This window comes from Pristis pectinata, chromosome 28 (assembly GCF_009764475.1).
Source record: "Pristis pectinata isolate sPriPec2 chromosome 28, sPriPec2.1.pri, whole genome shotgun sequence".
NCBI lineage: Eukaryota > Metazoa > Chordata > Chondrichthyes > Rhinopristiformes > Pristidae > Pristis > Pristis pectinata.
In genome coordinates, this window is record NC_067432.1 from 299,660 (window position 1) to 324,332 (window position 24,673).

The 24,673-nt window shown below is 49.4% G+C and overlaps 1 protein-coding gene across 3 annotated transcripts; it reads left to right on the forward strand.

The window, feature by feature from the left end:
* The first annotated feature begins 1,798 nt into the window (after window positions 1-1,798).
* Window positions 1,799-23,253, forward strand: homer2 (homer scaffold protein 2). Of its 3 annotated transcripts, none has more exons than XM_052040182.1 (9): window positions 1,799-2,293; window positions 13,435-13,591; window positions 16,583-16,714; window positions 17,071-17,163; window positions 18,791-18,912; window positions 19,791-19,941; window positions 20,241-20,351; window positions 21,843-21,923; window positions 22,742-23,253. In XM_052040182.1, the coding sequence occupies exons 1-9, from the start codon at window positions 2,289-2,291 to the stop codon at window positions 22,928-22,930; spliced, it is 1,041 nt and encodes a 346-aa protein (XP_051896142.1). In that variant the 5' UTR covers window positions 1,799-2,288; the 3' UTR covers window positions 22,931-23,253. The 3 variants fall into 3 exon arrangements, with proteins under 3 accessions (XP_051896142.1, XP_051896143.1, XP_051896144.1); XM_052040184.1 differs by lacking the exon at window positions 1,799-2,293 and adding an exon at window positions 3,307-3,411; XM_052040183.1 differs by lacking the exon at window positions 17,071-17,163 and having other exon boundaries at window positions 1,803-2,293.
* The last annotated feature ends 1,420 nt before the right edge of the window (window positions 23,254-24,673 follow it).

The following is a 24,673-nucleotide window of genomic DNA, read 5'->3' on the forward strand; positions in this document are numbered from 1 at the left end:
AAGAAATTCGATATGTCCCCCTTGACACTCACCAACTTTTATCAATGCACCATAGAAAGCATCCTATCTGGATGCATCACGGCTTGGTACGGCAACTGCTCTACTCAAGACCGCAAGAAACTGCAGAGAGTTGTGGACACAACCCAGCGCAACACAGACACCAGCCTCCCCTCCTTGGATTCTGTCTTTACCCCTCACTGCCTTGGCGAAGCAGCCAGTATAATCAAGGACCCCACCCACCTGGGTCATTCTCTCTTCTCTTCCATCAGGTAGAAGATACAGGAGCCTGAGGGCACGTACCACTAGGCTTAAGAACAGCTTCTATCCCACAGTGATAAGACTATTAAACGGTTCCCTTATACGATGAGATGGACTCTGACCTCACGATCTACCTTGTGACCTTGCACCTTATTGTCTACCTGCACTGCACTTTCTCTGTAGCTCTGTACTGTTATTGTTTTTACCTGTACTACTTCAATGCACTCTGTACTAACTCAATGTAACTGCACTGTGTAATGAATTGATATGTATGATCAGTATGCAAGTTTTTCACTGTACCTCGGTACAAGTGACAATAATAAACCAATACCAATACCTGTTCCGATTCCCTTACAACCTCCTCTGCTCCGAGGAGAACATGCCCAGTTTTCCAGTTTATCCACATAACCGAAGTTCCTCAAATCTGGAATAATTTCAGTAAATATCTGCTGCACTTTCTCTAAAGCCTTCATATTTTTTCTAAGGTATGGCACTCAGAACTTGGCACAATCCTCCAGTTGTGGCCAACCCATTGTTTATAATCAGTACTTCCCTGCTCTCATGCCTCGATTTAAAAAGCAAACAATCCCATATGCATTTTCTCCACTTTCTCACTCTGCCCAACCTTTGCTCTTGTGCCTCTTTTAGAATTGTCCTTGTAGATTATGTTGCCTGATCTCATTCTTCCTACCAAAATGTAACACTTCACATTTCTCAGTACAAAATTTAGTCAGAGAGTTGTACGGAACAGAAACAGGCCCTTTGGCCCATCTTGTCCAGGCAGACCTTTTGCCCATCTCCACTAATCCCATTTGCATTAGGACTGCTTCATTCTGTCCTTCCTGTTTAAGTGTCTGTCCAAAGGTCATTTAAACATAGTGACTGTATCTGATTCCACCACTTCCTCTGGCAGTGAGTTCCAGATGTCAGCCACTCTCTGTGTAAGATCATTTACCCCTCAGATCCCCTTTGAAACCCCTTCCTCTCACTTTAAACCTCGGCTGTCTTATTTTTGACATCCACCAACCTCTACCTCCTTTAACCCTACTCTTATTCCTACCTTCACCATGTAAATTTGGAAATTGTGCCTGAACACAAGTTCAAGTCATTAATGCATAATAAGAAAAGCAGTGGTCCCAGTCCCCACCTTGGGGAACTGCTCTGTACGACCTTCCACCTAGCACTGTCTGGTCCCCTTTACCTGACTAGTCATTTATTCCTGCTGCAGCCCTGTGTTATTTGGTGAGTTCACTCTCAGTGAAAGGTTGGTTACGCGGCACCATTTATACCACATCAACTGCATTTCCCTCATCAACGTTCTTTGATAGTTAATCAAAATATTCAGTCATTTGGACAGGATTTGCCTTTAACACATCCGTGCTGGCTTCCTCTAAGACTGGAGGCTGCAAGGGCAGTTAACTAAGTGACATTAATGAGTAGGATGCAGTGTTAACAGCTGGTTGGATCAGTTTGTTGGATACAGTGTCAGTTAGTTGGGTTGCTTTGGTTAGTAGGGTGCTGTAATAGTTTCTGGTTTGCATTAGTTAGTAGGTACCATTACCATGCAATGGTAGGTTGCATAGTTGCTCGCAGAGGCAATTAGCTGGGAGGCATTAGCGCGTTGTAGCCGGATTGTAGCGCGTTGTGGTAGTTAGCTGGGTTGTCTCAGTTCGTGGCGAGCGGTGGAGAAGCTTGCCTTAGTAATAGTTAGTTATATACTGTTAGTTAGCTACATTACATTAGTTAAAGGTGCGCAGTAGTTAGCAGGGTGTAGTGTTAGTTAGCTGGGTTGTGATAGCTATCAGGGTGAAGTGGTAGTTAGCTGGGCTGCAGCAGTTAGTGGTAGTTAGGCAGGTTGCTGCACTGGTTGAGCAGCCGCCCGAGGGCGCCTCGCCCCGTGCTGCCTCCGCGCTCCGGAGTTCAGTCGGGAGACGGGCGGTGGAGCGGGAGCCGGAGCCGGAGCGCGGCATGGACCCGAGCAACTAACGCGATCCCACAGTGTTGAGAGGAGCAGCGGACAGCGCCTGGCCATGGGGTGAGTCCCGGCACTCCCGAACGACGATAGGGAGCGACTTTCCGGGAGAAAGGGGTCCGGGAGCGCGGGGTCAGCACCCGGTCTCTCCAGGGAATCCGGGTAGTGCTGAGGGAGCGCCGCATTGTCGGGGATGCAGTGCTGAGGGAGCGCTGCACTGTCAGAGGGGCTGTTGAGGGAGCGCGGCACCGAAGGATGGCTTCACTCTGGAATGGGACAGTGTTGAGGGAGAGCCACATTGTCGGGGTGCGATACTGAGGGCGTGCGATGGTCGTAGTGACTGCTGAGGGAGCGCCGCGGTGCTGAGGGAGCGCCGCAGTGTAGGGAGCGCCGATGCTCATCTGGATCACCTGAGCCGTGCAGACTTTACGAACTCCCGCTCCCCCCAAGCCCACCATTGCGAGCAGTTTTACTGATCAGTGGTTTCTGAGGATATCTCAGTGGTGTGACATCACATAATTATATCTGTGGAGCTGTGGAAATGTTGGGCTGCTAAAAATATTCTCCTCAATGCACTGACATTTCCCGTCCAAGCACGTTTGCTGAGCTCCCAATCTCTGTCTCTCCAGCTGTGGATTTATAAAACACTAACAGCCAAATGTTAAGTTGAAGGAAGGACTTCTGCCTAAAGTTATCGCATAGCCAAGGTCTGAAAGGTTTTATCTGGTTACGCTGTGACGTCTTGTTTCACTAGGTTGGTGGCTGTGCCTCTGACTTCACTCCACGGGAATGCCCGCCGCAGAGCAAGGCACGTTATTAAAAATATCCCCTTCCTCTGTTCAGACCTTGGGGTCTTTTCCCCAACTGATGCTGGCGAGCTGCATGTTTCCCACTGCACTGACAGCATCCCCCTGTCTCCCTTCCCAAATCCATCCCCCTGAATCCCACCAGGAGCTGCCTCCTTTAATTTTATTGTGACTATTTTAAGCCTGGTAGGAGCTGCTTTTGAGTACGTTTGTGATTTGCAGAATGAGGCGGTAAACAAGTCAGAAATGGATTGAACCCACGGGCAGAATTCGTTTCATTCCGTTTATTTTTTGCGATATTTGATTTGTTTGCTGCAGTCTCTCCTCCTGGATTCTGGAAGCGGAGGGGTTCGTCCAACTTCCTGCACTTTGAGGGTGAACAATGTTTTATTAAATTAAATTGTTTGCTCGGTCCTTGCAGGAGGTAATATCTCGGTATTGGCAGGATAGCAAAGATCAGCTGGGTCATCTTCCTGGCATCTGACAGGAAGCTACAAGTTTGTTTTCTGAGCTCTGGCCAGATCAGAGTCGACGTTCCGCGGACGGTTTGTACCGGGTTCTCACGCTGGAGAAAGGCAGTTAATGATCAACCGCAGAGCAGAGGTTCCCCGAGGGAGTGGAAGGGGACAGAGAGCAGGGGGAGGGAAGCGGAGGTAGGTAGGTTCCCTTGAGGGAGAGTGAGGAGGGGGTCCTGCGGGGAGGGGCGGGTGGTTGAGCTCGGCAGGCTGGGCTCCCACTGCTCGCCTCCTGGTCAGAGGAGCCCCGGTCGCGGGGAATCCGGGGCTTGTTTCAATTCCCCGATCCCTCAACGTGACGGAGTAGAAACCAAGAGATTCCTTGTTTCCCGTTATTCCCAGGAACCTGAGGCTGGGCTCCCTCGCTGGCCCCCTTCACTGGCGAGCAGCCGATTAACCCCTCGACCACCAATGTGCCATTTCTCAGACCAGGCAGCTGACACAACCATTCACCAGTTACAGGCTGGGCTCACTGTTCTGTTGTCCTTGTTTGAAAAATGAGGCCTTTAATGAAGCGGCTGCTGTTGATTTGCTCAGAGCATCCGAGGTGTAACTGCGTTAATTCCACCTGCCACACAGTCAGGCACTTCCTCTGATTGTCTCCGGCACACCCCCACTCCCCGCCCCCCATAGACAGAGAAACATGTAAAACAATTCCACACATTTAGTTCTGGTTAACTCATTATGTCCAGAGCTTGGGAAGGGATTGTTGAGGAAATGTCCTCAGTCCCCTGTCCCAGCAGTGCTGCTCTCTAACCCCACTCTGAATAAAATATCAAATGCAGTATTCAGAAAAAAATCTTGTTATATTGAATGAAGTTCTCAAGATTGGGAGAAACAAATAAACTGCTGGAGGAACTCAGCTGGTCGAGCAGCATCTGTGTGGGGAAAGGAACTGTTCAACGAAGGGAATCCCCACAGATGTTGCTTGACCCATTGAGTTCCTCCAGCAGATTGTTTGTTGCTCCAGATTCCAGCGTCTGGTGTCTCAAGATTGGGATGGAAATTTATCTGCTGAGATGTATGGGTCAACAGGCAGTCTCAGAATGTAAACCCATCAGGAATGCTGCCTTCTCTCTCTGCCCGCACCCATGAGTCACACCTGGCCCACAGAAATGTAGTTATTAATTGCCCTTAGCTGTACAGGTAGCTCAGTTAGGGACAGAGGTAAGTGGTGGGGTTGCCACTCCCTCTCTCCACCTCACAATCTCCTCCAGATCTGGCATCTTGTTTATCTCTGAAGATAGAAACAGTACCATCATGGGCGTGCCTTCACCTGCAGAGGCTGAGCTCAGATCTCCCTCCCTGAACCTTAGATGATGCTTAAATCCAGCCTGTTTGCTTAAAGTCAGTAAGACACTGTGTCAAAGTCAAATTTATTGTCATATGTACAAGTTACATGTGTGCACAGATGCAATGAAAAACTTACTTGCAGCAGCATCACAGGCGCATAACATCAGATAAGCAGCATTCACAAGAAAAACATAAACAAATACAAAATTCTACAAGAAATCACAATTAGAACAAAAGCAAAGCCCATTTTAGCACAAAGTGGTCATAGTGTTGCTAAACTGTAGTGATTAGGGTTGTGCGAGTTGGTTCAAGAACTGAATGGTTGAAGGGAAGTAGCTGTTCCTGAACCTGGTGGTGTGGGACTTCAGGCTTCGGTACCTCCTGCCCATTGGTAGCTGTGAGATGATGGCATGCCCCCGGATGGTAGGGATCTTCTTTTTCAATCTTTTTATTAGTTTTCAAATTAATACAGATTGATATATAGCATCAATATTTATACATGTAATACGAAGAGATCAGGAGAACAATCATAGCATAGATAATCATAAAGAACAATAAAACATAAAAAAATCTGTAGATCCAACAATCTCTTAGTAAATGAATATAATATAAAAGAAAGGAAAGAAAAAGATTTATTATATAAATTTTAAAAAAACCAAATCAATAAGAAAAATTGTAAACAATATAAACTAAACAAAAAAAAAAATTTTAAAAAAACAACAAAAAAAAAGAAATAAAAACTGGGCTAAAATTTCTCAGTGGAAACAGAGCAATATTATGTCGTCAACTCTATTCCTCCAAGTTGTAAAGTTATTGAAAGGGGATCTACATCATGTGAAAATGTTGAATAAATGGACTCCAAATATCTTCAAATTTAAGCGAAGGATCAACAGTACCACTCCTAATTTTTTCCAAGTTTAAACATGATATAGTTTGAGAGAACCATTGAAAAGTAGTAGGGGGTATTGGATCCTTCCGTTTAAGCAAAATGGATCGTTTGGCCATTAATGTAACAAAAGCAATCATACGGTTAGCGGAAGCAGATAAACGGCCAGAGTCTATCCTTGGTAATCCAAAAATTGCAGTGATAGGGTGAGGTTGTAAATCAATCTTCAATACATTTGAAATAATGTTAGAAATGTCTTTCCAATATTTTTCCAGAAGAGGACAGGACCAAAACATATGTGTCAAAGAAGCCACATTTGATTTACATCTGTCACATATAGGATTTATATGGTTATAAAAACGAGCTAATTTATCTTTGGACATATGGGTCCTGTGGACTACCTTAAACTGTATCAACGAGTGTCTGGCACACATTGAAGATGTATTAACTAAATGAAGAATTTTCTTCCAAGTCTCTATAGGTATAGATGTCTGGAGTTCACTTCCCCATTCATTCTTAATTTTGTCTAATGATTCTAGACGTATTTTCGCAATTAAATCATAAATTATTGCTATTAAGGTAGGGATCTTTGATGGATGTTGCCTTCTCAAGCCGAACTTCCTTAACCTCCAAAGAAAGTAAAGACACTGGTGCCTTCCTTGTAATTGCATCTATGTGATTGCATCTAAGATGGCATGGCCTGGATGGTAGCATGTCACGTAGATACTACCGATATTGGGGAGGGATGTGCCCGTGATGTATTGGGCTGAGTCCACTGCTCTGCAGCTTCTTGCATTCCTGTGCATTCAAATTGCTGTACTAGACCATGATGTGTGTAATTTTGTTGCTTTGTCAGTGGCACACCACCTGCCTCTTAAAGTTGTGCCCCTGTGGTGTATGGCAAAGTGTCCGAACCCTTGGCTAACACACCTCCTGTCATATTATTAGTCAGCCTAAGCTCTCTCAGATATAAATCACTTCTATTTTGCTTCATGCCTTGTTACCAGAGCAGCTAGCTCTTGCATCAGTTTGAGAGAAATGATTTGGAGGAATGGTGGATTCCCAGAGTCTGAGCTGCTGTTCTTATAGGGTCAGAAACATTGCCTATGGTCAGGTTTTTGATCACAGCTTGCATCCAAATATCCCAGAGCAGATCAGGAGAAAGGCAATGTTATTTATAAAGAACATGTCAACTGCTGCTGCTCTTCTCAGTGTGACAGTGGTGCAGCCGTGAGCTGGAGGCCTGTTGGCTAGCAGCCATGCTCTCTGGAGCCAGACTCCTCCCTCCCTCACAATCTGCTCCTCCTCTGACCTTGAAACTCTAAAACTGTTTGGTGAACTCAGCAGCCCCTTGCTGCCCAGGGAGGCTGTCAACACAGTTCCCTGTTTGGTGTTCCCTCCATGTACTTGGAGACCTGTGTTGTTTCTCTAGCTTCGACGCTAGCCAGAGCCCCAATAACTGGTTAGCCTGTGGGTTGGGAAGTGGTGGGCAGTCTCTGCCAGGGAAGACTGCCAGCTTTCGAATGTTCTTGTGAGACATCAGAGCTCGGTTACACTGGGTTAGGGGAATGGAGTGAATGCCTGTCTGTTGTCAGTGTGGACCACACTTACCCAGAGTGGCTCCTCCTCATCACAGACACTTGACATAATAGGTTCCCATCCTGTTCTCACAGGACTTGCACCCAAAACTGTCCTCATACAAAATGTCAAGATCATTGAATTTTCCGCAGAGACCTCTGACTGTCTGGAGGAGATGTGTCAGTCTGTTATTGTCTTGCTCCTTGGATACAGAAGTAAGTAGCTGGCTTACTGCAGGCTCAATACTGTCAAAGGAGTGAGAGCAATGGATCAGCCCAGCACGACACCTCTTGATTATTGTTGGCTTTGCAAAGTGTTTAATGCCACAAGCAGTCATTAGTGGGTTCCTGCTGGGCAGTGTGTGGCTCTGATAGATTTTGCAGTTCCGGCTTGTCTCTGGCCACTGAATCTGAGCATCAGGTTTAACAAACAATCCATATTCTTGCATTCATAACAACCATTTGATTTGAAATGACAAAAACAAAGCTAAAAGCATTGACCCTTTTGAAGATTCAGTGTTTGGTGTGTTGACTGCTGTCTAATTGTTCTGCACAGCCAGTGAGAGAGAAGTTAGCAAAACTCAGGCCAGAGGAGATGATGGTAAATCATTTCTTAGTCACTCAGGATGGAATTCCTCTTGGTGTTCTGGGACATCACCTGTACTCGATATATGAGAGCCTGGAGAGGGAGTGTTGACCTGGTGTTTCTCTGTAGGAGGTGTATCACTTCTGAACCTTGGCATCATCCTGTCCTGACAGCTTTGTGGGTGAGATATTGCATGGCGTTGGACTAAGTACTGAGGCAGCCCTGTTGCTACCAAGCCTGGGGCCTACAGGTCAGTGAAGGATGATATGGTTCATCTTGGCTCCCACTGTTCACTAACTGACCCCTGCTCAAACAGTCTAACAATTACTCAGAATGGGACTTTGGTGAACTGGGATTTCCAGGGAGATTTGAAAAACTCACAGTTAGATACTGAGATTGTTTAATGGACAAATAAGATCAGACCCTGTAACCTTGTTCTGAGAGCCTGGAATAGATCTCACACCCAGTGTCTGGTGAGTGTGTCTCAGCTGGATGGCTTACAAGAGGGTAACAGACCCTGCGGGGTCAATGACAGTCACAAGGTGTTTGGAGAATGATGCATCAATGTAAGGTGTGGGGCCTAGTGAGTGCTGAGGGTGAGAATGAGGAGAAGGATTTGGAGAGGAGGTGGGAGCAGGGAGACATGTCATGAACAATGAAGTAAAGATCAATATTCCTACTCTAATACTTTTGCTGAGGTCATTGAAAAATTCACTGCTAAATTATCCTGGGAGCTAAAGCCACGGCCTTCAAGCAACCTCTTCTCACCATGAATTCTAAGCTGATCTCCTAGGGGGTGCAGAGGGTTGGCGGCCATGGAATCTGTGCCTTTAAAACATCACATTTTTCTGCATCTATTTGCAGTGTCCCTTCTATCTGTACACAGATGTACCTACTCTGACAGAACCTGTCTGCTCTCCGTTGCGAGAACCTTCTAAGTGCTCTTTTCCTAAACATGTTTGATTGGAGCATCGGGTCACTGCACAAGATCTTGGTGCTGACTTTGTTTTCCAGGATCTGTACGTCACTGTCAATAGGGTCAGAGTTGTACAGCACAGAAACCTTTGGCCGACCAGTCCGTGCCCACCTTCTTGCCCATGTACATTAGGTCCATGTCCTTCTAGGCCTGTCTAAATGTCCCGTAAACGTGGTGATGGTATCTGATTCCACCACTTGCTCTGGCAGTGAGTTCCAGCTGTCAACTATTCTGTGTAGGGAAAAAAAACTTACCCCTCAAATCCTCTTTAAAACTCTTTCCCCTCACCTTAAACCTATGCCCTCTTATTTTTGATATCCTTACCACAAGAAAAAGATTCTATCTGCCATACCTATTGCCTTTTATAAGTTTATATACCACCATCATGTCACTCCTAGGCCTCCTTCACCCCAGGGAAAACGAGCTCAGGCAACATCCTGGTGACTTTCTCCAGTGTAATCACAGCCTTTGTATAGTGTGGTGATAGGAACTGCACACGATACCCCAAGGGCAATCTAACCAGTGTTTTGTGAAGTTGCAACATAACTTCCCAACCTTTATATTCTGAGTCCTATGAAGACATTTAGGTTCACATTTGTTTATTGTTTACACCAGCAATGAGATTCCTTGCTCATGCAAAGCTCACAGAGTAAACAGTGTACATGGTAACAATAAATACAGTGAGCGCAAATAACATTGCAAATCAGCAGAATGGTTCAAAAATTGTAGTGGATATCATATGTTGCCTTCACCACTCTATCTAGCTGTGTTGCACTTTCAGGGAACTATGGACTTTGACCCCAAGGACCCTCTGTTCATCAACATTTCTTAGCACCTCACCACTTACTGTACATGTCCTACCCCTATTTGACTTCCCAAAATGCATCACCTTGTCAGGATTGAGCCTGGGGCCAATGGTTTGCCCAACCTTCCAACTGATCTATATTGTTCTTGCTAATCACAACACCAATTCTTGTGTCATCCACAGACTTGCTGATCATTTCTCCCACATTCGCATCCAAGTTGTTAACGAATATCACAAACAACAAGGGTCCCAGCACCGGTCCTGCGGTACACCACTAGTCACAGACTTCCAATCAGAAAAGCAACTTTCCACTAAAAACCTCTGCCTTCCATCGCCAGGTCAATGTTGGATCGAATTAGCCAGCTTGCCTTAGGTCCCATGTGCCTTCATATGTGAGACCATGTGAAATATCTTACTAAATTCCCTATAGATGATGTCTACTGCCCTGCCTTCATCAACCTTGGTTGCATTCTCAAAAAAATTCTATCAAATTAGTGAGTCAGGACTTTTCCCCACACAAAACCATGCTGACTATCCCTGATCAGCCTCTGTCTTTCCAAATGTATGTAAATCCTATGACTTAGGATTTTCTCCAATAATTTCCCTATCACTGATGTAAGGCTCACTGGCCTGTAGTTACCTGGCTTATACCTGCTGCCCTCCTTAAATGAAGGAACAACATTAGCTAACGTCCAGTCTTCTGGAACCTCACCTGTGGCTAACGAAGATGCAAAGATCTCCTGCATGGCCTCAGCTATCTCCTCCCTTGTTTCCCATAACAACCTGGAAATTTATCCACCTTTTGCATTTCATGACTTCTAACACCTCCTTGTTATCAAGGTACCCCTCCCTGAACTCACCATCCTCCATGTCCTTCTTGGTGAATACAGATTAGTAGTATTTATTTAGGACCTTGCCCAATCCCCTGGCTCCACACACAGTTTACCCCTTTGGTCTCCAAGAGGATTTGCTCTTTCCTTGGCTACCCTCTTGCTCCTAACATTTTTGTAGAATGATTTGGGATTCTCCTTAATCTTACTTGCAAAAGATATTCCATGACCCCTCTTTGCCCTCCTGTTTTCTTTCTTAAAGTACACTTACTCAATTGCCATTGTCTTTATCTGTCAGGCACTTCCTTTTTCTTCCTGAACAAACTTTAAATAACCTTTGCCATCCAAGGTTCCCTAATCATGCCACCTTTGCCTTTCACCCTTACTGGAACATGCTGGCCTGAACTCTTACTTACCTCTCTTTCAAAAGACTCCCAATCATCTGCTTCCAATCTACTTTCACCAGGTGCTCACTATAGAAAGCAGCCTTTCCCCAATTTAGGACGTTAACTTGAGGACTAATTTATGGTCACTGTTCAGGCCAACATTTATTGCCCATCCCTAACTATCTTTGAGAAGGTGGGGTGGGAAGAGTGTGTCAGCCACCTTCTTGAACACTCCACTCCTTCTGGTAAGATGCCATTGGGAAGGGAGTTCCTGGATTTGGACCCAGTGACATGAATGACCACTGATACATTTCCAAATCAGGATGGTGAAAAGCATCTGGACAAGTAAATGCAGTGTATTTTGTAGAGGCCACCTATGGCAACCATGGTGCATTGGTGACGGAGGAAGTTAACTCTTAGTGTCACGGGGACTGCCAATCATCTAGGCTGCTTTGTCCTGCTTGCTGTTGAGCTTCTTGAGAGTTTTAGGAGCACCTCTGCATGACAGTGGTGAATATTCCATCACACTCTGACTTGTGCAGTGTAGGTAGTGGTCAATCCTTGAAAGGTCCAGAGGTGAGTCACTCACTGCAGGGTACCCAGCTTCTGACCACCTCTTTTAGCCATAGTAAGCAGCAGGTTCAGTTGAGTTTCTGGTACGATTGACCACCCCACACCCTTCCAGGATCTTGATGGTGAGGGATTCGGCAATGTTAATGATATTGAATATCAAGAGTAAGTTGCTGGGATTTCTCTTGTGGGTCAAGTATTACTTGCCACTTTATCAGCCCATGTCTGCATGATTGCCCAGTGTGGCTGCAATCAGGATTAGCTGCTTCCATTGTTGAGGAATTGTGAAATGGAATTGTACATTGCAATCATTAGTAAACATCCCCACTTCTGACCTTGTGAAGGAAGAATGCTGTTGACGAAGATATTGGATTGTTTTGAGGAACTCCTGGGTGATGTCCAGGGGCTGGGATGATTGACTTCCAACAATCTTCCCTTGTGTGAGGTATGATTCCAACCACTGGAGTATTTTCCCTTGATGCCCATTGACTTCAGTTTTACCAGGTCTCCTTAATTCTACTCGGTCAAATGCTGCCTTGATGTAAAGGGTAGTCACTGTCAACTCTGGAACTCAGCTCTTTGGTCCATGTTTGGATCAAGACTGTAATGTTGTTGAGAGCTCTGTGGTCATGGTGAATCCCAAACTGGTCTTTGATGAGCAGATAGAGACCGGGATTGATGACCCTGCCCTATCGCTCTCCCCAGTGGTCATCCTGCTCTCTTTCTGGATACCAATCCCAGGCCATCTCATTTCCTCATTCATAGTTTAGATATTCCATTTAGAATTCCCCTTTCTGATGATGAAACATTAACTCTGTCTTTCTATCTCCACAGATGCTGCCTGACCTGCTGAGTGTTTCTAGCAGTTTTTTGATTTTAACGTGTGTTTTTGAAGATGAGTTCTGAGCTTGCCTTCAGACAGTTAAGGGAGTGAAATACTGGCCCATCTGAGTGCCAAATTACTTGCAGCTCCTGGTGACCCCATCCTACGAGGTCAAGGAAGGCGAGACCCATCTGCTGCTCATAGACATCCAGCACCTAGCAGCTCCTGTTCCTTAGCCTCACCAGCCCAACCAGTTCCTGTGTACTGTCCAGAGAACTAATCACATGCCATCCAATCACCGTCTGCTCCATCCCCTGCCCCTCAGTCCCATGCCTTCCACTCACCTGACCTCTGCTCCCACATCCCTGCCCTCCTCCTCCCACTCCCACCCAACCCTTGTTACTGATGTTAATGCCTCTGTTGTGAATCGCTGAGACATTGTCCTGAATCAATCTTGGTGCATTTTCCATGCAGGTTTCCAACCTGGCCCCTCCCTCATCCCTTGCACCCTGTGCCCCTAACAAGGGGTCTGTGGTGGTCAACTGGCAGAAGGGGGTGGGGGTAGGTGCACTGAGAGAAGTCTGGAGCGGCCAAGCTCCAGGTCCCAGTAAGTCCCTCCTTCCTCTGCACAGCACATGATGATTCGATCCCATCTCTGATTTATTCACCCAGCTCTTCTGCTTGGGCTGGTCCATTTGTTGGGTATGGGGGGAGCGCGGTGTGGGGTCAGCTCCTTCCAGAGCACTGAGAGATCCTATAAACCATCAGATGTGTGGCCCAGTTGTGTAAGCAAGATCCCACAAACAGCATGGGAATAAATAAGTGAATGACATGTGCGTAGACCGAGGCAAAGAGCAGCTCAGGTGATGGATGGATGGAGCCATTACCTGGTTCACAAGCTCTGGGCCCAGAACTGCTGACAGGAAAGGGCTGCTGAGATGTGGCTCCAGCTCTCTGGTCCCATGCCAGGAGCAGGCAGGTGTAAGGTTGGAGCTGGATGCTCGTGCCGAGTCAGGAAGCCTGGTTGTAACATCTTGGTGTTGCAGAAAGAGGGAGGCAACTTAATGTGAAGTGTGCCAGAGAATTCTTCTGTTTTGCATCACAGCTGTGGCCAACTCAATGGTGATCTCTCTCCCACTCCTTCCTTCCAGTGAGCAGCCAATCTTCACCAGCAAAGCTCACGTCTTCCAGATTGACCCCACCACCAAGAGGAACTGGCTGCCTGCTAGCAAGCACCCGCTCACCGTCTCGTATTTCTACGATGGGTCAAGGAACAGTTATCGCATCATCAGTGTGGATGGAACCAAGGTCAGGGGTCAGCTCTGATGAGGGGGTGTGGCCGGGTGGACTAGGAGAAGGGTGGGGGAGTGAGAGTGGGACAGACAGCAGGTGCAGGGTGGAAGAGTTGTTCAGTGGTCCATTTGGGAACTGCAGAGGGAGGGGGCAGAGGTTAGGGGAGGAGCTGTGGTCTCTGGAGGGTGTGGGTGGAAGGGAAGGGCTGGAGGGAAAGGCAGACATGAGCAGCAGGTCTGCGGAGTGTGCCAGTGAGGATGAGATGCCATGGAGGGGTGGAGGAGGTATGGAAGGGGCCAGGGGTGAAGGTGAGGGATCTGGGAAGGGATGTGAGCAAGTCCATTGGAGGTTGAGGGGGTCTGGTGAGGAGCCTGAAAAGTCATATGGCTCTGAAAGTGTGAGTAGAGGGCATTGGAGGTGACCCCAGAGGCAGGGTGAGGGGCATTGGAGGGGAAGGAGGAGACTGGGAAAGTGGTGTTTATCTTGATGGAGATTGAGCCAGGACCGGATAGCTAGGAATGAGGTACTTTTCACTGCGTTGCCATGGTTACCTCACTTTACATCTTGACGTGTCTGAGCTAAAACAGGTTCTGAAGTGTGTGTGATTTTTGTGGGGGTGTCACAGATTGTGGATATAATCTCAGAACATACACATCAGACTGAAGTTATACTGGTGACTGGCGTCAATTCCCTTCATTGCGGGGAGGTTAGTGTGTGGAGCCGCCCAAAACCAGCTCTGTGGGAGAGAAATCCAGGCAGTTTCCTTCTCGCCCTCTCCCCACAGCCCTGCAAATCTGTTTCTTTCCCACACTGATCCAGCTCCTTTTGGAACACAATAGTTGGATTGATCTCTCTTTAGCCAGATTCCAGACCCCAACATTCACTTGAGAAAAGAATCATCTCACTTTTGATTCTTTTGCCATTCACCTTCATTCTACAGAGATGCGAGAAACTATAGATGCTGGAATTTGGAGCAACAAACAATCTGCTGGACTGTTGAGCAGTGGAGGGCGGGGGAGGAATTGTCGACATTTCGGGTCAGAACCCTGCGTCAGGACCTTCATTCCATGTCCCTCCCCCACCTCTACCTGTGGGAATATGGGAGCAGTTCCTCTCAATGTGCTCTATACTACATGAACTTAAATGCCTCCTCTATCCCAAGAACATGCTCCAGCTTCCTCAATCTATCCGCGTAACTGAAGTTCCTCAGCACTTTTTCCAAACCCTTCACATCTTTCCTAGTGTGCAGAGCCCCAAACTGGACACGACACTGCAACTGTAGCTGAGCCAGTGCTTTATTGCAACTTCCTTGCTCCTGTACTCAATGCCTCTACATATAAAGCAAAGAATAAACTGCTGGGTGAAGTCAGCGGGTGGAGCAGCATCTGTAGAGGCAAAGGGATGGTCAACGTTTCAGGGTGATGAAGTGCAATGTGGATGTTTGCTTACGTACTAACTGGAGACAACGTAGGCCAACAAGAATATGCCAGTTCCCAGAAGAGCAATCCCATCAGTTCCATTCCATCTCTCCTTGGTTCCCTGTACCCGTCTTTCTCACAAGCTCATCAACTTCTCCTTTGTCACTTACCTACACTGAGGGGTGATTTACAGGTGGCCAATCAACCAACCACCATGTCTTTGGGATGTGGGAGGAAACTGATGCATCCAGCAGACACCCCCATAGTTATGGGGAGAACATGCAAACTCTGCACAGACAGCACTGGAGTTCAGGAATGAACCCAGGTTCCCAGATTGTGAGATAGCAGTACTACCTGCTGCACCACTGCGTTACTACCTGGGCAAGAAATACCAAAACTTGCTGTATAATTTAAGTGGTGTTAGATTGGGAAAATGCTTTACAGCGCCAGCAACCCAGGTTCAAATCCGGCCACTGTCTGTAAGGAGTTTGTACGTTCTCCCCGTGTCTGTGTGGGTTTCCTCTGGGTGCTCCGGTTTCCTCCCACATTCCAAAGATGTACAGGTTAGGAAGTTATGGGCATGCTATGTTGGCGCCGGAAGTGTGGCGACACTTGCGGGCTGCCCCCTAAAAATCACTATGCAAAAGATGTATTTCACTGTGTGTTTCGATGTAAGGTAATAAAGATAAAGATCTAATAAAGATCTTACCTTACCTTACCTTATGGATGTACAGAGAGAGTTGGCTGACTTTGTATACCAGTCTCTGAAAGCAAACGTATGGGTATAGTAAGCAGTTAATAAACCAAATGGTATGTTGACCTTCACTGTAAGGTGACTTGAATATAGGAGAAGGGATTATTCTTGCAATTATAGTCTTGGTGAGACTATAATTGTGTGCAGTTGTGCTCTGAAGAAAGGATGGACCTGCCACAGACAGATTACAGTGAAGGTTCACCACACTGACTCCTGGGATGACAACATTGCTGTTTGAGGAGAGATTGAAGTGATTAGGTCTGTGTTCACTAAAATTAGGGAGAATGAGGGGTAATCTGATTGAAACTCACAAAATTCTGACAGGTTTAGACAGATTGGATGTGGGAGGGGGATGTTTCTCCTGGTAAGGTATCTAGATCGAGGAGTCAGTGTCGGGTTCCAGGGTAAGGGATTTAGGACTGAGATGAGAAATTCCTTCACTCAGTGGGTGGTGAACTGCTGAAACTTGTGGAAGCCAAGTCACTGATAATATTTGAGAAGGAGGTGTGTAGATTGCGAGATGCAAAGGCATCAAGGAATATGGGGATAGTGGGAATCAGGTCAGGTATAGCATGATCTCTGAGTCTATCAAAAGGCAAAACAGGCTTGAAGGGCCGAATGGCCTACTATTTTTCTAGAAATTCTAAGCAAATACAGTTTGGCCTGGGTGTATGTACTGGGGCCTGGGGCTAGGAATGGGACCTTGAAGAGTGGGACCCTGGCGGGTGGGAAAAGGGGACCCTGAGATCCCAGATGGTGGGGAATGGAAATCCTGGGCTCGGAGATAAGAAAAGACTATTTTAAAAAAATCCCAAGTAATGTTTCTGTCCCCAGGTGATCATTAACAGCACCGTCACCCCAAATATGACCTTCACCAAAACATCACAGAAGTTCGGCCAGTGGGCAGACAGCAGGGCAAACACCGTGTTTGGCCTCGGCTTCCCTTCAGAGCAGCAGCTGAGCAAGGTGGGGAAGGGGATGGGTCTGGGGGGTTTGGAGGGGGTGTTGAGTGTGGGGAGGGAGGGGTGGGTGGGGTGGGGAGGGGTTGGAGGGGGTGGGTGTGGGGAGGGAGTGTGAGGGTGGGGTTTTGGGGAGGAGGTTAAGGGGGAGAGGTGAGGGTGGGGGTAGATAGGGGTTATGGCTGTGGGGGGTGTTGGGGAGGGGTTGGAGGGGGTGGGTGTGGGGGAGGGGGTGTGAGGGTGGGAGTTTGGGGAAGAGGTTAGGGGGAGGGTGGTGGAGACGGGATGGAGGGGGTGGGTGCGGGGTGGGGGTGTGAGAAGCCTCTGACCCCCCCCCCCCCCATTGACCTTCATATTTTGCAGTTCGCTGAGAAGTTTCAGGAAGTGAAAGAAGCAGCAAAACTGGCACGGGAGCGGTCGCAGGAGAAGGCAGAGAGTTGCAGCACCCACTCCCACGTAGGTGCTGGGACAGGGGGTAAAAGTTCCCCCTGATTCCACCCCCCCAGGTCTCCCCCCACCCTGGTCTCCCCCAGTGCTGCCCCTGCACCCCTCTCAGTGACTCCAGGCTGGAGACCTGCAGATATCCACAAGCCCCTGCAACAGTGCAGACACTGCCTTTCCACATCTTAGAAGAGTTTTAATTATTTCTTTATTCAAAGTCCGGTCAACAAGTTTTTATGTATAGTTAAAGTATAGTTCATGTACATTTTAGGTAGAGTTAACATGGTATACTGCAGTTTCCCAGTTCTAGTTGGATGAAGACGTGGATGGGTCAGTTAGTGTCCGCTCAATATTCCCCAGGGCAGAAATATCTAATACCAGAGGACATGCATTTCAGGTGAGAGGGGGTAAGTTCAAAGGAGATGTGTGAGGCATGTTTTTTACACAGAGTGGTGGGTGCCTGGAATGCGCCGCCTGGGGTGGATGTGGAGGCAGATACAACAGAGGCATTTAAGAGGCTGTTAGACAGACACATGGATGTGCAGGGAGTGGAGGGATGTGGATCACTTGCAGGCAGAAGGGATCAGGTGTCAATAGCTTAATTAGTTTGGCACAACATTGTGGGCTGAAGGGCCTGTTACTGTGTTGTACAGTCCTGTTCATTGCCCCAGCGTAAAGAGAACTGCCACACCCACCAGCTGATCGTCCTGTGACATCAGTCAGTGCCCCTCCATCCTGCAGTCCTCAAACACCCTGACCCTCTGACTATCCCTGCACACCCCGCTCCACATCTCTCTTTTGGTGTCTCCCCTGCCCCCTGCACACTGCCCTCTCTCACCCTCCCCCGCATGGTCCCCCCTCCCCCACACAGTCTTCTCCCCCTCCCCCGCACTCCCCTCCCCCTCCCTGCACACAGTTCCCCCTCCCACCTTTCTCCCCCCCCTCCCCCCCAGCACACCTCCCTTTTGCAGGCTGTCTCTCCCTCTCTCCCCCTGCAGCCTCAGCCAGTGACCAGGAGGCAGCACCCAGACCCAACGACTGTTTCCTTTCTCTCCTCCCCTCCAGCTGCTGCCTTGAGCTGTGGTGAAGGAAGCTCTGGGAACAGTGACAGTGGCCCAGCAATATACCTTGGGTCAGCAGGGTGTGACCTTGCCCTTGCTGGTAGAGTCATAGGTTTGGGGGGAACTGCTGGATTAGAGTCATAGAGCAATACCGCACGGATACAGTCCCTTCAGCCCAACTAGTTCCTGCCGACCATGGTGCCCACCCAGCTAGTCCCAATTTCCTGCAGTCAGCCCATATCCCTCCATGCCTCTCCTCTCCATGTACCTATCCAAGGGCTTCCTTAGGAAGTTGTGGACATGCTATGTTGGCGCCGGAAGCGTGTCAACACTTGCGGGCTGCCCCCAGAGCATTCCATGCAAAAAAAAGATGTATTTCACTGTGTGTTTTGATGTACATGTGCCTAATAAAGAAATCTGATCTTATTGTACCAACCTGAAGAGTGAGTGCAGTTTGCAGCCACTGCAGCTCAGTGATGTGGGCATTGTATACTCAGGGAAATGGCTGGAGAGTTGGCAGAGTGGGTTAGGAACTGGAGGATGTGTTATTGGTTTCACAGCTTCTACAATCTTCATTTCAGGAGTCCAGCCAGGAGGCCCCGACCTCACCACAAGCATCAAGTGTGAATGGAACCGAGGATGAGAAAGGGAGACGCTCACCCCCCATTGAATCCCTGCTGAAAAGCAACAATCACCGGATCAAGTGAGTCTGTGAAGAGGGGCAGAGTGGCCTCCCTCTGGGGCTGTGTGACCTCGGGTTGTCTCGGAGCACCCAGGGGTCGCCAACAGCCTGGTTTGTGGAGGGGCTTGCATTCACCTGCTGGAGGGGGGTGCAGGGGACTCGCGGCGGGTGCAGGGGGTGCGGCGGGCGGGTTTGGGGGGCGTCGGGGGGTGCGGGAGTGGAGAATCTGTGCAGTTCGCAGGGGAGGGTCCAGGGATGAGGTAAAACTGACAGGGGAAGGGGTGGTAGGGGGAGAGGAAGGGGAGGGGGAGGGGAGAGGGGGAGGGAGTAAGGGGAGGGGAGGAAGGGGAGGGGAGGGGGAGGGTGGGTGAGGGGAAGGGGGAGGGAAGGGAGAAGAATGGGGGGAGGGAGGGGAAGGGGAAGGGGGAGTGGGGAGGGGGAGGGGGAGGGGAAGGGGTGAGGGGAGGGGGAGGGAGGGAAAGCGGGAGGGCGGGGGGGGAGGGGAAGGGGAGGGTGGGAGGTGGGGGGAGGGAAAGGGAGGAGGGGGAGGGGAGGTGAGGGAGGCTGGTGAGAGGTGGAGTGAGGGTTGGGGGGAGGTGGAGGGAAAGGGAGGTTTGGGGATGGGGCGAGATGGGGAGAAGTGGGAGGGCAGGGGGAAGAGGATGTGGGGGGAGGGAGGGAGAGAGAGGGGAACAGTGGGTGGCGTGTCGGGAGGTAAGGGGGACGGTGGGGGGACGGGACTGTGGGGTGGGGGGGGGCGGTGAGCTCCCTGAGCCCTGACACCCCTCCCCTCCTCCTCCCCTCTCCTCCTCTCCCTCCTCCTCCCCTCTCCTCCCCTCCCTCCTCCTCCCCTCTCCTCCTCTCCCTCCTCCTCCTCCTCCTCCCCTCCCCTCCACCAGCCCAGTGAAGAAGTGGGAGCAGGAGCTGCGGACTCTGGGTGAGAGCAATGCCCGTCTGACGGCGGCGCTGCAGGAGTCGGCGGGCACGGCCGAGCACTGGCGGAACCGGCTGCAGGTCTGCAAGGAGGAGGGCGACCGGCTGCGGGAGAGGGTGAGAGACAGCGCGGACCCAACTGGACCCTCCCCCTCCCCCTCCCTCCTCCCCTTCCCCTCTCCCTCCCTCCTCCTCCCCTTCCCTCTCCCTCCCCTCCACCTCCCCTCCCCCTCCCTCCTCTCCCCCTCCCTGTATCTCACCCTTCACCCCTCACCTCCTCCCTTTCCCTCGCCCCTCACCCTGCCCCTGTCTTTCTCCCCTCTCCCCTCCCCATGTTGCAGGACTACTCTCTGGCTCTTGGGATGATCCAAGGAATTGTATTGACCAGACACTTTCTCCTCCATGTTCTCCTGCAGATCGTGGAGCTGGAAGCGCAGAGCCTCGACATCAGCAAGGAGAGGGAGCAGAACTCTCGGCTCAGTCAGACCGTGCGGCTGCTGGAGGCTGAGATCTCCGAGAAGGAGCAGGTTTGTGGCTCCCCCCCCCACCGTTCCTCCCTCTCCCAGGAATGTTGCATTGGAGGACCCCTCCCTCACCCGAGTGGGACCTGTGTCTGAGGACAGGGCCAAAAGTCAGCGTGGCTCCAGTGTTTGGGTTAGAACCTGGTGGGAGATGAGGGTGAACAATCATCAGGAACCATGGATGACCAGCAGGGCAGCCCAAGCCTGTGGGCTCCTTGGCTCAGGGATGTGTGTGTTGGGGGGGGAGGGGTTGTGGATGGAGGGGTGGCAGCTACGGGCGTGGGGTGGGATGTGTGGAGTGGACAGTGAGGATGGTGGTCAGTGTTGTGCACAGGTGTGTGTGGGATCACCTTTCCTTTGGGCACTGTTAGTGATTGAGAGAAAGAGGGGTGTTGCTGTGACTCCAAGACCCTGGATTTGGACAAAGGTCCCCACATCCTCCGCCCTGGGTCAAGACAGCAGCTGCAGCCAGAATCTGAGGGGTGGAGGCTGGTGTTGTTTGTCAGGAGTCCCTGCCCCCAAACCTTTACCTCCTAAAGCAGTGCCAGGTGACACGATCCCAGTTCTGGGACCATTCCCACCGGGACACCCACGATCTGCTCTAACATCTCCACCAGCCACCCCACCGCGCTCCCCCACCACCCACAGGAGGTGCAACACCTGCCTTTTCCCTCTTCCCCTCCACCACCCAAGGATCTAAACAGTTCTTCCAAGTAAAACATGATTCACTTGCACTGCCAGTCTAGTGATTGGCCACATGAGGCGATAGCTTTGTGCACCTCCTACAGGAGCCATCCTGAACTTCCCATCACCCATCACGAATTCTCCCTCTCACTGCCACTCTGACCTGTGTCTCATTGCACTAACAATGCCCAACATGAGCAGCTCACCTTCTGCCTGGGGATGTGATGACTTGCCACATAGAGTTCAATAGTTAATGATTCCATTTCTGATGTTCTCTCCTCCTCCAGGTTGAGCCCCATCTCTTCCACCCTTCACTAAGTTTCATCATCTCTTTGCCTCTCCCATCTCCTGTGCACTGAACTGTTCTTTGTCCCTGCACAGCTGCTCAAATCCTTCCTGATTCTGATGGGAGATCATTGATCGGAAACATTCTCCCTCCATGGATACTACCTGACCTGAATGTTTCTGACTTCCAGCCTCTTAGTCCCCGTGGTTAGGCATTGATATCACCCAGAGCAACTCGTGCTCCACGTGTGGTGCTGACAACTGAGGGCTTGGCAGGAGGACGTTTCCCCCAGAGTGGTTGGAGTGTGGAACGGACTGCCTGAGGGGGTGGTGGAGGAGGAGAGACTCAATATTTAGGAAGTATCTAGATTAGCACTTGAGTCTCCGAGGCACAGAAGAGTATGTGGGTAAATGGTATTTGTATAGAGATGCTAGTATGGACATTGTGGGCCCAAGGGCCTGTTTCTGTGTCTCTGTGCTGAGAAATGTTTGTGTGGTGAAAACCACCTCTGTTCTTATTCCCCACAGGAACTGGAGAGGCTGAGAGAGGAGGTTCGAGTTATTCCAGGGCTGTTGGAGCAGTGTGAGGGGTTACAGCAACAGCTGCAGGTATGGAAAGACCAGGACCATGGGAGAGGTGGAGTGGGATGGACAGAAGTAGTGAACCGGGGCTGCCTAGGATCTTCCTGCTCCCCACAGGCTGAGGCTGAGAATCCAATCACCGCCTCTCAGACTGACCAATCAGTCATTTATCAAATCGTTGCAACACCCAGGCCCATCTCGGTCATTCTCTGCCCCTTCACACCCTCTTCCTGCAGCATCCTCCAGAGCCCCTCCTGGTGGCTGCGATCACTGGGCAGAGATAGTACACAGAACACTGAATCATTTCCACTGTGCAAATCCCTGCTGCACAAGGGGCACAGTTCATGCATACAGCCCATTTACATCGGGTTGCACAGTGGTGTAACGGTTCAATTCCTGCCCTTGGGAACCATCTGTGTGGAGTTTGCCCGTTCTCCCTGTGACTCAGTAGGTTTTCCCTGGGTGCTCCGGTTTCCTCCCGAATCCCAAAAACGAAGGGTTGCTCAGTGAAATGGCCCCTAATGTGTCGGTGGGTGTAGAACCTGGGGGGAGTTAGTGGGGATGTCAGCAGATGGGATTAATGTAAAGGATTGGTTTTTGTCCGGCATGGACTCAGTGGGCTGAAGGGCTTTTTCCTGTGCTGGATGACGATCCCTGCAGTCCCTGCAGTGAGGGATCTGGACATGTGCAGGCAGAGCAGATCATGGTTGGCACTGACCTTGTGGGCCAAAGGGCCGGTTCCAGTTATGTTCTTTGTTGGTCTAGTCAGTATACACAGCCCGTACATGTGGTCCAGATACCATGGGCACTGCCCCCACCACTGACACTATCCTCTGTCCACACAGAGTGCAGAGAACTCAAACGCAGAGCTGGAGAGCAGGTCGAAGACCCTGAAGTGTAATGTGGAGGAAAGCCGTCAGAAGTACGGGAACCTGGTGAAGGAGCTGACCACCTTCCTCGGAATCCTCGATGGGAAAATTGACGAGCTCCATGGATTTCGACAGGGCCTTGCTAAATTGGGGATGGACAATTGACAAGGGGAAACTGACAGGTTGGGAGGACCTGCATTCAGATTCAGTAGGGGAAGGGTCAACAGCTCGACCAAGCTTTCCACATCTGGCTGCTGCTTTCCCTTGACCCAGGGGTCAGCTTCCTGTGAGGGTCAGGGGTCAGCCAGTCACAGGGTGGTGCTGCTAAGGCCAATGTTATTGCCCATCCCCTGACTGGGTCAGGTTGCCAATTCCACCCTGACGGGACATTAGATGGTCTGGGAGTTTTGTGTCATTGTTACTAAGAGCAGCTGTTTTATAAATTCCAGATTATTAAATGACATCTGTGTGGTGAGATTTGAACTCTGTCTCTGGATGCTGAATAATTCATCCTCAATCTATAATCCAGAATGTGTGAGCACTGAGATTCAAAATACCTGCTGGTCTGATCCACTCCAAACCTGCCATTTCTAGGGAGGTCTGGATAATTCCTGGTCAGTGACATTGACAGAAGATATGTTCCCTGTCTCCCCCTCTCCCTGGTGACTACCTGATATTGAACCAGGTATTTCACTATCCTGTAATGTTGAACCCTATTGAGCTTTGGACCAGAAATCCTCCATCCCAGGCCTCACCCAGATGAGTTCCAGTGCTCCCCAGCCCTCCCTGATTCAGAACTGCACCATATCCTGTCCAGCTCTGTACTCACTGACTCTCTCTCCTGGCTAACACCTCAGTTCCATCCTCAAATCTCTCATGGTCCTGCTGCTCCTGATCACACCTCCAGCCTGTGAGATATCTCCACTACCCAGTGGCAGCCTCTTGAACAGACTCAACTTTAATTGCTCTATCACTGGTGCCTGTGTCTGAAGCTTGGGAATCTCTTCCCTAAATCTTTCTGGCAGTCACTTCTCATCTTGGACTCTATCGCTGTTGACAGGAACTTCAATCACAACCTTGTTTTCCTGTCTAGCTAGGGGATGACTTGCCAGGGACGTCAGACACTACAGTGTGTGTCTCCAAGAAGTGAGACCAGTCTGACTGTGGTATCTCCAGAGGGGTCTCCCTGCCATCTGCAGAGGAAATGTCAATGGCAAGGTCTTCCTTAACAGTCTCCTCTCTGGCCAAAGAGCAGCTTCCTGAATCACAGAGTGGATTCCTTCCGTCAAGAGGCACAATGAACATGATCTTCAAGGGAAAATGCTATCTTAGATCTGGTCCTGTGCAATGCAGTGATCACAGTATGATTGAATTTCTCAATCAATAGTTCGCTCTAAAACTAGTGTATTATGCCTAAACAAGGGCAACTACAGCGGGATGAGGGAGGAGTTGGCTAGCATGGGACAGTTGAGGAACAGTGGAATACTTTCAAAGAGATTTTTCACGGAGCTCAATGAAAGTATATTCCAGTTAAAAGCAAGGACAGTAAGGGTTATCCATAAGATAAGCAATGCATGGAGCTGGGGGTAAGGTGTTAGTGTGGACAGAGGATTAGTTAACCAACAGAAGGCAGAGAGTTGGGATAAATGTGTGTTTCTCTGGTTGGCAATCATGGTCAGTGGGGTGCTGCAGGGGTTGGTGCTGGGCCTGCAACTGTTCATGATATACATTAATGATTTGGAAGAGGGGACCAGGTGTAGAGTATCTAAGTTTTCTGATGACACTAAATTGAGTGGAAAAGCAAATTGTACAGAGGATGCAGAGACGTATAGATAAAAGTGAGTGGGCAAGGATCTGGCAGATGGAGTACAATGTTGGTAAATGCGAAGTCATCCAATTTGGAAGGAA